Source organism: Pelmatolapia mariae, linkage group LG2 (assembly GCF_036321145.2).
Source record: "Pelmatolapia mariae isolate MD_Pm_ZW linkage group LG2, Pm_UMD_F_2, whole genome shotgun sequence".
Taxonomy (NCBI): Eukaryota; Metazoa; Chordata; class Actinopteri; order Cichliformes; family Cichlidae; genus Pelmatolapia; species Pelmatolapia mariae.
This window is the reverse complement of record NC_086228.1, coordinates 5,291,102-5,303,642: the sequence shown is the minus strand read 5'-3', so window position 1 is coordinate 5,303,642 and position 12,541 is coordinate 5,291,102. Positions and strand designations below refer to the sequence as shown.

At 43.0% G+C, this 12,541-nt stretch overlaps 1 protein-coding gene across 1 annotated transcript; it reads right to left on the bottom strand.

The window, feature by feature from the left end:
* Nucleotides 1-6,210: 6,210 nt before the first annotated feature.
* dusp1 (dual specificity phosphatase 1) lies at nt 6,211-9,510 on the bottom strand. Its single transcript, XM_063491333.1, has 4 exons — nt 8,829-9,510; nt 8,439-8,584; nt 8,111-8,330; nt 6,211-7,456 (listed from the first exon to the last, which is right to left on the bottom strand). The coding sequence occupies exons 1-4, from the start codon at nt 9,235-9,237 to the stop codon at nt 7,101-7,103; spliced, it is 1,131 nt and encodes a 376-aa protein (XP_063347403.1). The 5' UTR covers nt 9,238-9,510; the 3' UTR covers nt 6,211-7,100.
* Nucleotides 9,511-12,541: the final 3,031 nt, after the last annotated feature.

Sequence of the window (12,541 nt, the reverse complement as noted above, 5' to 3'; positions counted from 1 at the left end):
TTGTTCACAAATGTGTAAAGACTCAGCCGAACCGGCCTCAAAATTCTCTTAAGTCTCATGTGAAATATGGGCATACTTTTAACCGGCAAACACATCTGCGTGCACCTCTGAGATCCATATCTACACCTACATGTTCTTTGGGTCTGACATCATCCACCCAGAGTGCAGTCAGCATAGAAGACAGGATGCCGAGCATTCCTTGAATAACCAACACAGGATCTCATTTCTGCTTGTGAACACAGACCTGACGACGCTTCAGTGAGTGGAAAAATACAGCCTCTGTCCAGTGTCTGTGGGGTGAATGAGGGTGGAATGATGGGTGCCTTCCTCCTGCCTGCATTTGATGAGTTTTTGTGCTAATGAGTGCTTAAAAGTTGGCAGATATGCAGATTTGGTTTTCTTTATTTATTTATCTGGACGGGGGGACTTTAAAACGAGGCAATGTTTTGACCCTCGTTTATTCCATATAATTGTTTTATTATAATAAAAAATCCTGCATACATCTTTTACTTCCCTTATCTGACATTCTAGGAGGGGCAGTTAAAGGAAGGGGAGTCCTGCTGGCTTCAATGCAGCTATACATAATGTCCTTAAAATCTTTGAGTTAGTGTTTGGTTATCATGCCAGGAATCTGACCTTATCTCCTCTCCTGTCACGCAACAGCAGCCTGTCTGGCCTCTATGATGTGGAATGCCACGGATGCTGGAAGTTTAAAAAAGCATAGCAGCTTTTACAACATAAATCACCCTCTTGCTGGGTCTTTCTGTCCATTAAATGGCTTTTGAAGAAGTTTCTTTTTTTTTCAGTTTGGCACATTGGCCTCTTTTATGCGGCCTTTCCTCGACAGTGTCTCGGTAAAAGATTTGACCCAGCAGATGGGGCCTGTGGGCGCTGACGTAAAGATTAGAGCAAGGCATTACAATGCCTCAGACACAGGATGTTTCAGAGGCCGCCCCGTCATAGTCGCAATCCTCTTACTGATTTACTGCAGGTGCATACTATGCAGTGACATCAATGTGTGGAGTAAATCTTCTCACCCGGGATTTTGTGAGTGTGCCGGCTGTTACAAAGACACACTCGCGAAATCCAGTTTAAAGATGTGATGAAGAGTGAGAAGTGTAATTACTCTGTAATTACTCACGTTACAGACTCCTGACACACTAAAAGTCACTTCTAAAGATGTGGGTAAGGTTGTGGTTTCCAGTATCTTGACTCTGTGGCATGTCTGTGTCCCCAAACATGAAAAATGGTGATTAGATGAATAATATTATTTTTGTCATAGCAGTTTGAAAAGACAGGTATTTGATTGGTCTTAATACATGTATTTACTTCCTTTTAACTCAAATTACAATGTTCTTTAAAAAGCACTAAATACAGCAGGGTAGCTGGTGGACTCCAAAGAGAAGTGCTCTAATGGATATCTCAAAGTCCCCCTAATGTTCCAGCATTTCTCTGTTCCTCTTTTTGCTCTTGGGCTTCCTCTGTGGTCACCTTCTCTTCAACAAAGCACGTCACAGCAATATTCAATCCAGTTCAGTTCAGTATGACACAACAAATCTCAAATCACAACAACAGTCACCTCAAGGCGTTTTATATTGTAAGGGAAAGACCGAACAATAATACAGAGAAAACACCAACAATCAGACAACCCCATATGAGCAAACACTTGGTGAGAGTGGGAAGGGAAAACTTCCCTTTAACAGGAAGAAACCTCTCTGAAATCTGCTGTGACTGGTGGGGGGTGAGGGGAGGAAGAAAGGACAAAAGACACACTGTGGAAGAGAGCCACGGTTTAATAATAGCTTATGACTCAATGCAGAGTGGTGTATAAACACAGAGAGTGAAAAAAGGTGAGTGAAGAAGAAACGCTTGGCGGAAAGCCCCTAGCAGTTTAGGGCTATTGCAGCGTAACTAAGGCAGGGTTCAGGATCACCTGACCCAGCCCTAACGATAAGCTTTATCAGAAAGGGAAGTTGTAAGCCTGATCTTAGAAGTAGAGAGTGTCTGTCTCCTGAATCCAAACTAGCTGGTTCCAAAGAAAAGGGTCCTGAGGGTTGAAGGCTCTGCCTCGCATTTTACTTTTAAATATCCTAAGAACCACAAAATAAGCCTTAAATAAGTCTGAGAACAATGTGCTGTATGTGGGAGATATGGTGCTATGAGGTCTCTAAAATGAGATGGGGCCTGGTTTAACATATTCAGCACAAATTCGGTATATATTCAGATTTAATGGGTAGCAAATGAAGAGAAGCCAATATCAAGAGCCTTAATTTTCTTTTATATGCCTTCACCACAAGATCTGTGATTGGGACGCCTGAGTTATTTAGTTACCTTATGGATTATTCTTGAAATTGCTTTGTGGTCAAGCAAAACCTTATGTAGAGCAAATGGTAAACCTTTTCATTCTCCAGTACCAGCTATCAATGAACAACATTTCCCAGTGACATTAACGTGACAGTTAACTTGTATGACACCAAAATAAACTTTAATTTCTTCGGTTGGCTTCTATAGAAGCAAACCAGCAAATGATGCTGTGAGGGTAGAGGGTACTACTTGACTGAATCTCCAAAAGTTGATTCTGTTCATCTGGACGTAGCGTTTTGTGGGAGAAATGTTTCGTCACTCATCCAAGTGACTTCTTCAATCTCAGCTGACTGCAGGTTTCCCCAATCTTACAGCGGCACATCAAGAAGGCCCTGAGTAAATGTGGTTATCCCAGCTGGACTTTTGTCAAAGCTGGGAAGGCACCTAAAGAAAGCTCCAGCCGATCCAGGAGAGAAGGACAACCGCTGCCTAAGCAAAAACCTGTAGTGATCCCGTGTGTGTCAGGAGTATCTGAGCAGTTGAGACGCATTTTTTCTAAACACCGGGTCTCTGTGGCTTTTAAACCCCAAAACACGCTGCGCCAAAAATTGGTCCATCCCAAGGATCGGGTCCTCCGATGCAAACAGAGTAACATAGTGTACGCTGTTAAGTGCCAGGAGGATTGACAGGATTTATACATTGGGGAAACCAAACAACCTCTGGCGAAGCGGATGGCACAACACAGAAGAGTTACCTCGTCAGGCCAGGACTCCACAGTCTATTTACACCTACAGGCCAGTGGACACTCTTTCAAGGATGAGGATGTACACATCTTGGACAGGGAGGAACGCTGGTTTGAGTGCGGAGTCAAGGAGGCCATTTACATGAAAAGGTGAAAGACCATCTGTGAATCGAGGAGGGGGCCTAAGGGTACATCTGTCACCATCTTACAATGCTGTGATTTCGCCATTTTACATTTTCGCCATTGATTGCAGCCATTCCCCAGCTCTCTGTGAATGGTACCCATGGCCATTGATCAGTGGTCTTTGATCAGTGGGTTTTGGTCTGTGGTTGTTGATCAATGGTCATGAGAATTTGCGTAATTAAGATTAAGGAACTGACCTCCCAGCCCATTGGTCCTTCAGTGGGCTGGTTTCAGTCATTATGCAAATGTACTATTTATAAGATTGGGGAAACCTGCAGTCAGCTGAGACTTGAGTGACGAAATGTTTCTCCCACAAAACGCTACGTCCAGATGAACAGAATCAACTTTTGGAGATTTACTTACCTGGATGACTGAGCATGCATCAAGACAATACTTGACCGAACTTAAAGGTTTATATGATAAGACATTAACCAATAGGTTACTCACTCGAATAGGCTTGCTGCAAAGACTTCACTGTCATTTATTAAAGGTATGAATACACTCATACGCTCATAAATGGTGTGGAAGCAACAGTCAAGTCTCACTGATGTGATCTGCTCTGACTGATGTAATAGGGAGGGCTGGGATTCTGTGTCTTCTTGAACATGGCAGCTGTGTCTGACAAATTACATAATTACTTTTTTCTCTTTTTTTTCTTGGGATTGTGATAATTAAAACGACTTTGAAGGTGAGTCAGAGCCCAGCTGCTAAATGGGAGAGTCAACTGGCAAGTTAGTGGAAATGGCAAATGACGTTATGGCCGGTTCTGTCCGACTGATGCCGAGCTAAAACCAGAGGGTGTGAAAAGAAAATGAAGACGATAGTCAAGATGGCGCTTTTTATTCTTATACGAATTGTGTCGTTTTGAAAGCTCCTTTAAATTGTCTCGCTCTCACATTTGAATCATCACTCTCACCCACACTCAAATGTCACAGCGCTTTAATGTCCCTGACCTTGCAGTTGACTGGGGCCTTGCTTCCCCCACTCTCCAGAGATCTGCATCAGATCATACACAACGACTCACACACATGCAAAAATACACGCTCCTGCCTCCCACATTACAACGGCAACTCTAAAGATGCAAAAGCGGGGGGTGGGGGGCTTGTTGGAGGAGATGTGTGTGTGTGTGTGTGTGGTGTGGTGGGGGAGAGGGCAAGGGGCTCACATATGTCTCCCCCCCCCCCCCCCCCTCAAAAAAAACCCACCGCTTTCCTGACGGCGGTGATGTGGTAATGAATGAGCCTTTGATCGCAGAGCCATCACGTCACTGGTAATGGTTGTTGTCAGAGACTACATTTGCATTGCTGTTAGATAAGACATCAGTGCACACTCCCCCGAAACCTTGGCTTCATTGAATACAGACAGTGAGTTTGTATTCAAGGCTTCAGGGGGCTCATCATTATCGTCATCATCACCATCATCACCTCAACAGGAAGTTTGTCTCCTTTTTCTCACACCCCAGCCATGGGTCACAGCCAATGTTTTGGCTAATTTGCAAACCAAACATATTCCTTTCCCTTTCATGGCTATCTTAGTCCCCACCTCCTCATTTGAGTTTGAGGCAGGGGATACAAGGGCTGTGCTTGACTGAGCCCTGAATGCTCTTTAGTTGTCACACTTTTCCCAAACGCCTTGCAGCTGCTCCTATTGTGGCAGCAGAGGGAGGTGCTCCTTAGCTGATTCTTTGAGCCTCCTGCTGTTGCCCCGGCCTCAGAGGGGTTCATAGACGGGGAGCGTGGCCTGAACAATGGCTGACGCCATGACATCATGCTTCTTATTTTGGTCGAATCCTTATGCAGATATAAGATAGAGGATTCCATCACATGGAACAAAACAGGGAAGGGTGGTAGAATAATAATTTGAACACGGCAGTTGACCACTTCCCATCAGCTTTGTTTAGGTGGAATATAAATGTTCCTCTTCTCCTGTTCTTTTCAGCCTTTGTATTCATCCAAATAAAGTAGTTTCACACTATGAAAAACAAACTTATGTACAGCTAAAAAAGTCACTTTATAATGACACTTTTTATTTTAGGTTAGGTTTTTTAAAACAAAGATATTTAACTCTTGATTTGTTGAAATTTTAATGGACTAAATGGTTTGAGAGAAATAAATGAAAATGATAACACACAAACACACGTGTAGAGTTTGATTTTCTAGACTGGGAAACTGTGGCTCCTTCTTACATAAGCAAATATGTTTATATATGAGTTATACACTCATCGGATACTTTATGAGGTACACACTGCTAGTAGTCGGTTGGACATCCTTTTTGTCTTCAGAACTGCCTTAATTTTTCTTGGCATAGATTTATCAAAGTGCAGGAAGCATTCCTCTGAGATTTTGCTCCATACAGACATGATAGCATCACACAGTTTGTATCTATGATACAAATCTCTTGTTCCACCACCATCCCAAAGGTGTTTTATTGGACTCCATGAATGTGGAGGGCATTTGAGTGCAGTAAACTCTGTGTCATGATTTGAACTTGTTTACATGGCTGTAAGAAGCCATCAGAAGATGTTTGGATGGCTCCCTGTATAGATAGTCATAACCATAAATAACTAAAAAAAATAGGTATTTTAAATAATACAATGAAAAGGTTTTGTCAGAGGGCCAAAGATGAGTGCACTGTGATCATAATGGGATGGGGATGGTCAGTACTCAGGTAGGTTGGGAGCCCAAAGTGGACCAAGAAAATCTCTGCAACACCCCGAAACCACAAAGGCAGGATGGATCCATGTCTTCATGCTGTTTACTACCAACTGAGTTGCTGCCATGTGTTTAGCTGATGAGATAATTACATTAGGCAGTTCAGGTATACCTAACATAGAGGCAGAGGAGTGTGTAGTTTTCTGTTGAATTGATATTCCCTGCGTTAGTGACCTGGAGATCTTTGATTATCGTTATGATTCACATTATGGAAGAGATGAGTGTTAAATGATGGGGGGGAAGAAAAGAAAATGCAACACTGCAACCATGTGTAAAAAAAAAAAGTCAAATGAGATTTATTCATTTGTATAAAAACAACATTAAAAGAAACATTTCCAAAAATAGATAGAAATATATTACTTTAGTTAATAAATACGTCATAATGCAGTCAAAGAGAACTATGTGGCCCCATTTTAGTAGTCTTACGGGGCTCCGTCCATCTTCGTGCTGCAGCACACAGTACACATACATGAGGTATTTCACGGTCAGCTTCCCCAATATGTCAGGATCGTCATGGCTTCATGATGTCTCGTAAGGCAAGTATTTGCATTTGAAATGGCCCCCTGTTCAACTCTAAATCTATGAAGATTTCTGGCACATCTACTCCGAGAAAGAAGGGGATACATTCATTGTTCAAAGGAAGGAGAGACTTCCATGCCATGTTGAGGAGAAGATTATTATTGCTTTCTTTGACCAGTATAGAAAGCAAATGAACATATGAGAGGGTAAATGAACATTCCTGAGACAACTGTTACAGCCCTCTCTCTTAATGATTATGATTATCAGAAGCAGTTGCCTTCATGGAGGAGAAAAAAAAAAAAGATTTCCCATATAAGACTAAACACAACTATCCTGTCAGTTGTTTCCCCAAGTAATTCAGGTTAAAAAGTGTGGTTAATTTTCACATTTCTCAGATTAAACATCAATACTCAAATGGTGGTTCTCAAACATCCCTTTGAAATGATGAAAAGCCAGGCTACAGAGATTTGACCAGCAGATCACATAGCCAAATGATCTGACCCCGAAAACAATAAGTGCCCATTCTGTAAGGCGATACCAGCATCACCATAAATGGATAATAATCAGAAGCGCAGTTTTGTGAAGTCACGCTCGAGTTGCCGTTCAAGTCCAAACAAAGTCTCTGCTGTCAAACCCCTTCTTCAGCAGCTGGGAGAAGTGGTGATGGGACTGTGGAGGAATGAGAGCTGACCGGCAGAAGTGTGCACGGGGATGGAGACGGGGAAGTTGAATACTGTGCTGCTGCCGCCGATAGCTGGACTGCCAGCCTCTGACGAGCACGTCGACGAGGCCAGGACCTGGGACTCGAACTGCAGGAGCTGACCCATGAAGCTGAAGTTTGGGGAGATGATGCTGCGGCGCTGCTTGACAAACTCAAAGGCCTCGTCCAGCTTCACGCGGTTGGTCCGCATGAGGTAGGCGAGGCAAATGGTGGCGGAGCGGGAGATGCCGGCTTGACAGTGAACAAACACTCGGCCTCCTTTGTTTCTCACAGAGTCTAAAGACGAGAAAGAAAGGGAAAGAAAAGTTAGTGGAGTACAACCTGCGAGGTTGTATCAGGGCTGAACTCCTGGCTATCACAGGAAACCACAAGCACCAAAGTCTTTGCAACACTTTGATATTCTATTAAAATTTGCCAGTGCTCATTACGACACAGGAACACAATAAATGGCGGAGCAGGGTGCGAGCCAGTGGGGGCCACTACCAAAGGAGGCAGACTGAATGCACAAAAGAGGGGGGATAAACCCCTGCTGGCTGTATTGATCTGGGAGGAAAACTGACATTGAGTGAGGAGAAACTGCCTTTTGTTTGGCCAGAACAAAGAGCAGTGTGGAGGGAGCTATTCAAGCGCAGCCAGTCTACCCACCACAAACTAGTTTGGAGCTGCTGCTTCGCAATTGATCAAAAAAAAAAAAAAAAAGGAGGGGGGCATCCTATTTTCTACGCCTGGGAGGTGGCAATGATGTAACTGCATTGTGCCTGAGCAGGGAGCCTGTGCCGAGCCAGCTGGTTGATTTTGGAGGGAACTTCTTTTTTTTTTTAATCTGGGGGAGGGGGTTTGGTGTTTGTGTTTCTCCTCATCAACAGCTATGCTAGGTGCTTTGATTTAGCACAGAGGGCGTGCGAAGAGTAAATGTGATGATGTACTCACCGATAAATTCGATCGCCTCATTGAAAAAGGAGCTGATATCAGCTTTGTGGTTGTCCTCGACAGGGATGCTCTTGTAGAGGAAGGAGTCCTCAAAGTGGTTGGGGCAGTTGGCAGACACATTGATTAGAGCGGTGATGCCAAGCATGTCCAGCATGTCTTTTCTAGAGGCATGGTAAGCACTACCAAGGTAAAGGAAAGGCAAAATCTCCACTGGACCGCCCTAGACAACCACAACAAAAACAAAAATCAGTCATAAATATAAAAGTCCAACAGACAGAAAGTGAGATTATTTTTGCTTTTTTGTCTTTGACTAGAATAAAATACAAACCTGGTCATATAGCGGTGTATTGCAAGGGCTACTGTTGGTGCCAGCACTGTCAGGATGGTTGGAGCTTAGAGGCAAACTAAGTCCCTGTGGAGGGGAGGGTTTGGTACACATTTCTGGATACTCTGTAGAAAATGTTTCAAATCCACCTAAAAAGGACAGAAAAGGGGAAAAAAAAGAACAACCACCAAGGTTAGATCACACATCTCAACAAAGACATTTTTAAATACAGCTCTCCAAAAAGGTGACAGCTGCTCATGGTGCTATTTTGGAACATTGTTTACTCCAAGCACCAGCTGTTATGGTGACAGGTGTAATCGTCATTTATTGACCTCGTTGTCAGGAAACAGTAAAACAACTCTTTAAACTACTTAAAACTCGGCGTTTTCTTACCTTTCAGAATAAAAACACTGGCACCGCAGGCGTGACGACACAGGGCTGTAGTAGCAAGCATCATTGTGCCGTCCTTCTTCACTTGGCTTAAGTCCAAACTGCGATCGTCGAGCAGTACCACGGACTGGTACTCCCCGGACAGGAGCCGGTTCCTGATATCCTCGTTGGGGACGATGTGTTCAAGTCCCAGACCGCCCCTGGCCCTCCTGCGCACTATGGTGCTGAAGCGCACGTTGGTGGAGCCCGAAATGTGAGAGGAGTTGAAGGATAGAAAAGAGCGACAGTCCAGCACTAGGCAGCCCAGGACTTCACCCTCCAGCAAACCACGGAGGGACGCGCAGTCGATAGTGGGAACCTCCATTATGACCATAGTAGTACGGCGGGGGAGAAATGTTAAATCCAAAAACATAAAGTTTCGACGGAAGACAAAACTTAAGTTTGAGCCGACTTGACAAACGTTGTTCGTCCAAGTGTTCTTCGAAGCGCGGAGTCCTTTGTTCCGGTTAGCTTGTTTAAAAAAAAATTGAAAAAATCAAAACACGAAAAAAGTTTTAAGACGATCTTAAAACTGGTCCTTTCTTCTTCTTTAGAGTAGCCTATTCGGCAGCCCCAGGCTTTTATTTGTCTTCTTAAGTTAAAAAAAAAATTAAATGTTATAGTGAGCGCGTCTGCTTGTGAGCGCCTTTCAGCCCGCTTTTATAAGCCTGTGGTTGTGAATGAGAGCTCAATGACGTCAAGGGGACCGCCCTCTTGGATGTCTGCCAATTCTGCGAACGTCATCGCCGACCGTACCGAGTGCACGAGGGCAAAAGAAGGCTCGCGCACACGCAGGACATTTCTGTACATGCGTCCTGCACGTACGCGGGCACGCGATGTTGACCAACTTTAATCATTAGCGGCTAATGTGTTTTCTTTCTTCAGTGTGTCAACGTTAAACTGTTATAATGCTATTCGACTTTAATACATTAGGCTGCTAATTCACCAAATTAAAAGTACAATTAACACCAATTTACAGCCTTCTAAGTGTTTACACATCTATTTGTCCTGTGCAGTAATTTATAATAGCTGCTTTATGATTGTTTATTTCAGTGCACGCTGCCAGTGTCTTTAAGGTTTTTAATTGTTTAATTCTGGTTCATGTAAAGTCTTAATTTGAAGGTCTGCATGTCAGGAAAACGAGGAATTTGCCAAACCTTTCCATGATGTTAGTGTTTAATTAGATTTTAAATTTGCCTCTTCATCTGAGAGTTGACAAATAACAAGATAATAAATAGATATCTGCCACGGGCGCCATAAAAGTTTACACATTGTTTTTATTAGTCAGCGGTACATAGTGTTCAATGCCCCGAGAGCAACGGCTAACCATAAAAGTTAATCACTATATAGAAATCTGAAGTCCAGTAAATTTCCACATGCTGAGAAACAAAACAGTGGATTGCCAGGAAGGCAACAGCAGATGGAGATCTCTTGACCAGCTACTTTTGTTTCATCCGTGATCTAACTGGAAAGGATGGGTGACATGATGAACTGTAGTAAGTCAAAATGAGAGTATGTTTTTAAAAAAACAAAACAAAACAAACAAACAAAAAGCTCTGGGAAACCCTTTTCATTTGTTGTTGTGGTTTGCTGACTCAGTACGGACAACGCTTCTCTTTCATAATAAGGAAGCTGGAAGATCACTGTTGTTAGAGACCGTGTGTCTGTTGACTAGCCCTACTGTCTTGAAACTGAACAGCAGACAAACGTCACGGTTGTTTGGTTGTGAAACAAACATTTACCAAGCAGAGGTGAATGTGTGATATTACAACACTGGACTTTAGGATACTTTAACAGTCACTTATTAAAAAAATTAGGTCACATTAGGTCATATTTACATTTTTTTTTAATTGTCACACTGTTTTATCAAATAGGTCATGATGTCATTATGACTTTAACCTGACTGAATGTGGACTTTCAGGCTTGGTGAGTTCACACCTGTCCTGTTCCTGGGCGCCTCTTTGACTTCAAGCAAGGAGGGGTGAAAAAATGAATTCGTTATCTAAGAAAGGAAGGAGGCAGAGGTAGCCTATAGGAGAGGAACATAACCAGTCACGGTTGAGTGCAGAAAAACTCTCCAGCCGGTTTAACCTCGCACTCATGTGAGATGAGTCACATCTCACACGAGTGTAAGCCTGTGAGGAGCTTGCAACAAAGCAGGAATGTTACACACAACACAAGGATGTAGGGTCAAACGGTCTCCAAAAACAGTCTGTACCCAAACATTTTGTCCTTGCAGCAAATCCGCCTTCCTTCCACTTATGAAGCAACAGGCGTTATGGTTAAGGCAGAAACAGGACACCTGACTAAGAGATGAAGACAGACAGCCAGAACAAAACAAAAGCAACCCTGTGAATCAGTTTTGTACTTTCTTGAAGTAAAAAGTGCCCCCACCCCCCCACCGCTTATATCACAGATCCTGCTTATATCTGGTGTGATACTGGCTTACAAAATATTCTCGGATATTAATTCAAGTTTTACTGGCAAAAGCCAAGTATCATATTTCACCATCTGCAACAGTGAAGCCGGTATAGTTTTCTCCTTTTGAAGCTGTATGAGTGGCTGTATTATGTGTCATCACTGCAAAACGAGATCCAAAGGATACAGTGGGAAATATTACAAAGTCAGGTGCTTTTTCTATGTATGTCAGGATGTGAATGTTTTTCTTTTTTTGCCTTTTGTGTTGCTACCATGCTAGATCAGGAAATGAAGCGTGGGTGTGGTTGTCACTTGGGTACAAAGTAAAGATATTTAGTTAGGGGATGAATAAGAGCCCATGACTCAGGGGACCTTTGCAACAAGTAGCTGAGATTGAAACAGAAACCAGGAGATGATGGGTTTAGGACTGGTGTGAATGTGCTTAATTTCTCTGCGGTCATGATGACCAGAAAGCTGGACTTTGCTGTGAGCACGGCTGGATGTATGTGTGAGACTGAATATTAAAAGTGAGCACTGAAAGTAGTTGAAACCATTGCTTTGTTTTCATTCCCATAATAACAGCCTGTAACCAACTAGCGTTCCCATCCAGAAAGGGAAGTGAAACAGAGGATGACAAAGTGGCATTTCCTGTGGTCAGACCGCTCTGTCACTTGCTGACATCTGTGCCTGATTACTGTCATTGTCTCTACGGGCTGCACTGAGACATCACTGGGAAAACACAGGGCCTATCCTGTCTTCTAGTGTCTCAGCAACAGACCACTTTTCTTTGAGCCAAAAATATTTTGTTTCTTGATATGAGAGTATATGTGTGTGTGTGTGTGTGTGTGTGTTAAGGAAAGAAAACGAAAATACCTACAGTGGAAAAAACTTTAACTGATAGATTTGATGGATTTTTGGTAGGAGAGCAGCAGATGCATTTCTCAACCATACCAGCCTGACGTATAGGTCTCAGTTTCTGTTTTGTGGTGTTATTTTAGTCCCCTAAAAATTTGTACATGATCGCAATGGATGTGAACCGAACTCATAAGTAGTGTTACTGTAAAAACTCACATATTCTCCATTCATTTGTCAAACCGGGAAAAGCTTAGCTGAGGGCTGTTTGGTTTGAATAATCAATTTTTACTACACGTCAGCTGATTTTCTTTCATGGTGACCTTTTTTTCATTTTTGCACGTGAAGTGTAATCAGTGTTGGTCAGATAATGTGCAGGCTTTTGTTTACTTGCCAAAAGGCACAGC

Bases quoted from the DNA above. Each gene is read 5' to 3' on its own strand.
- dusp1 (XM_063491333.1), bottom strand. From the start codon at position 9,237: ATGTTTTTGGATTTAACATTTCTCCCCCGCCGTACTACTATGGTCATA. The intron at 8,585-8,828 runs GTAAGAAAACGC...TGTCCTTTTTAG, and splicing joins CAGTGTTTTTATTCTGAAAG to GTGGATTTGAAACATTTTCT. The intron at 8,331-8,438 runs GTTTGTATTTTA...GTGGTTGTCTAG, and splicing joins ATACACCGCTATATGACCAG to GGCGGTCCAGTGGAGATTTT.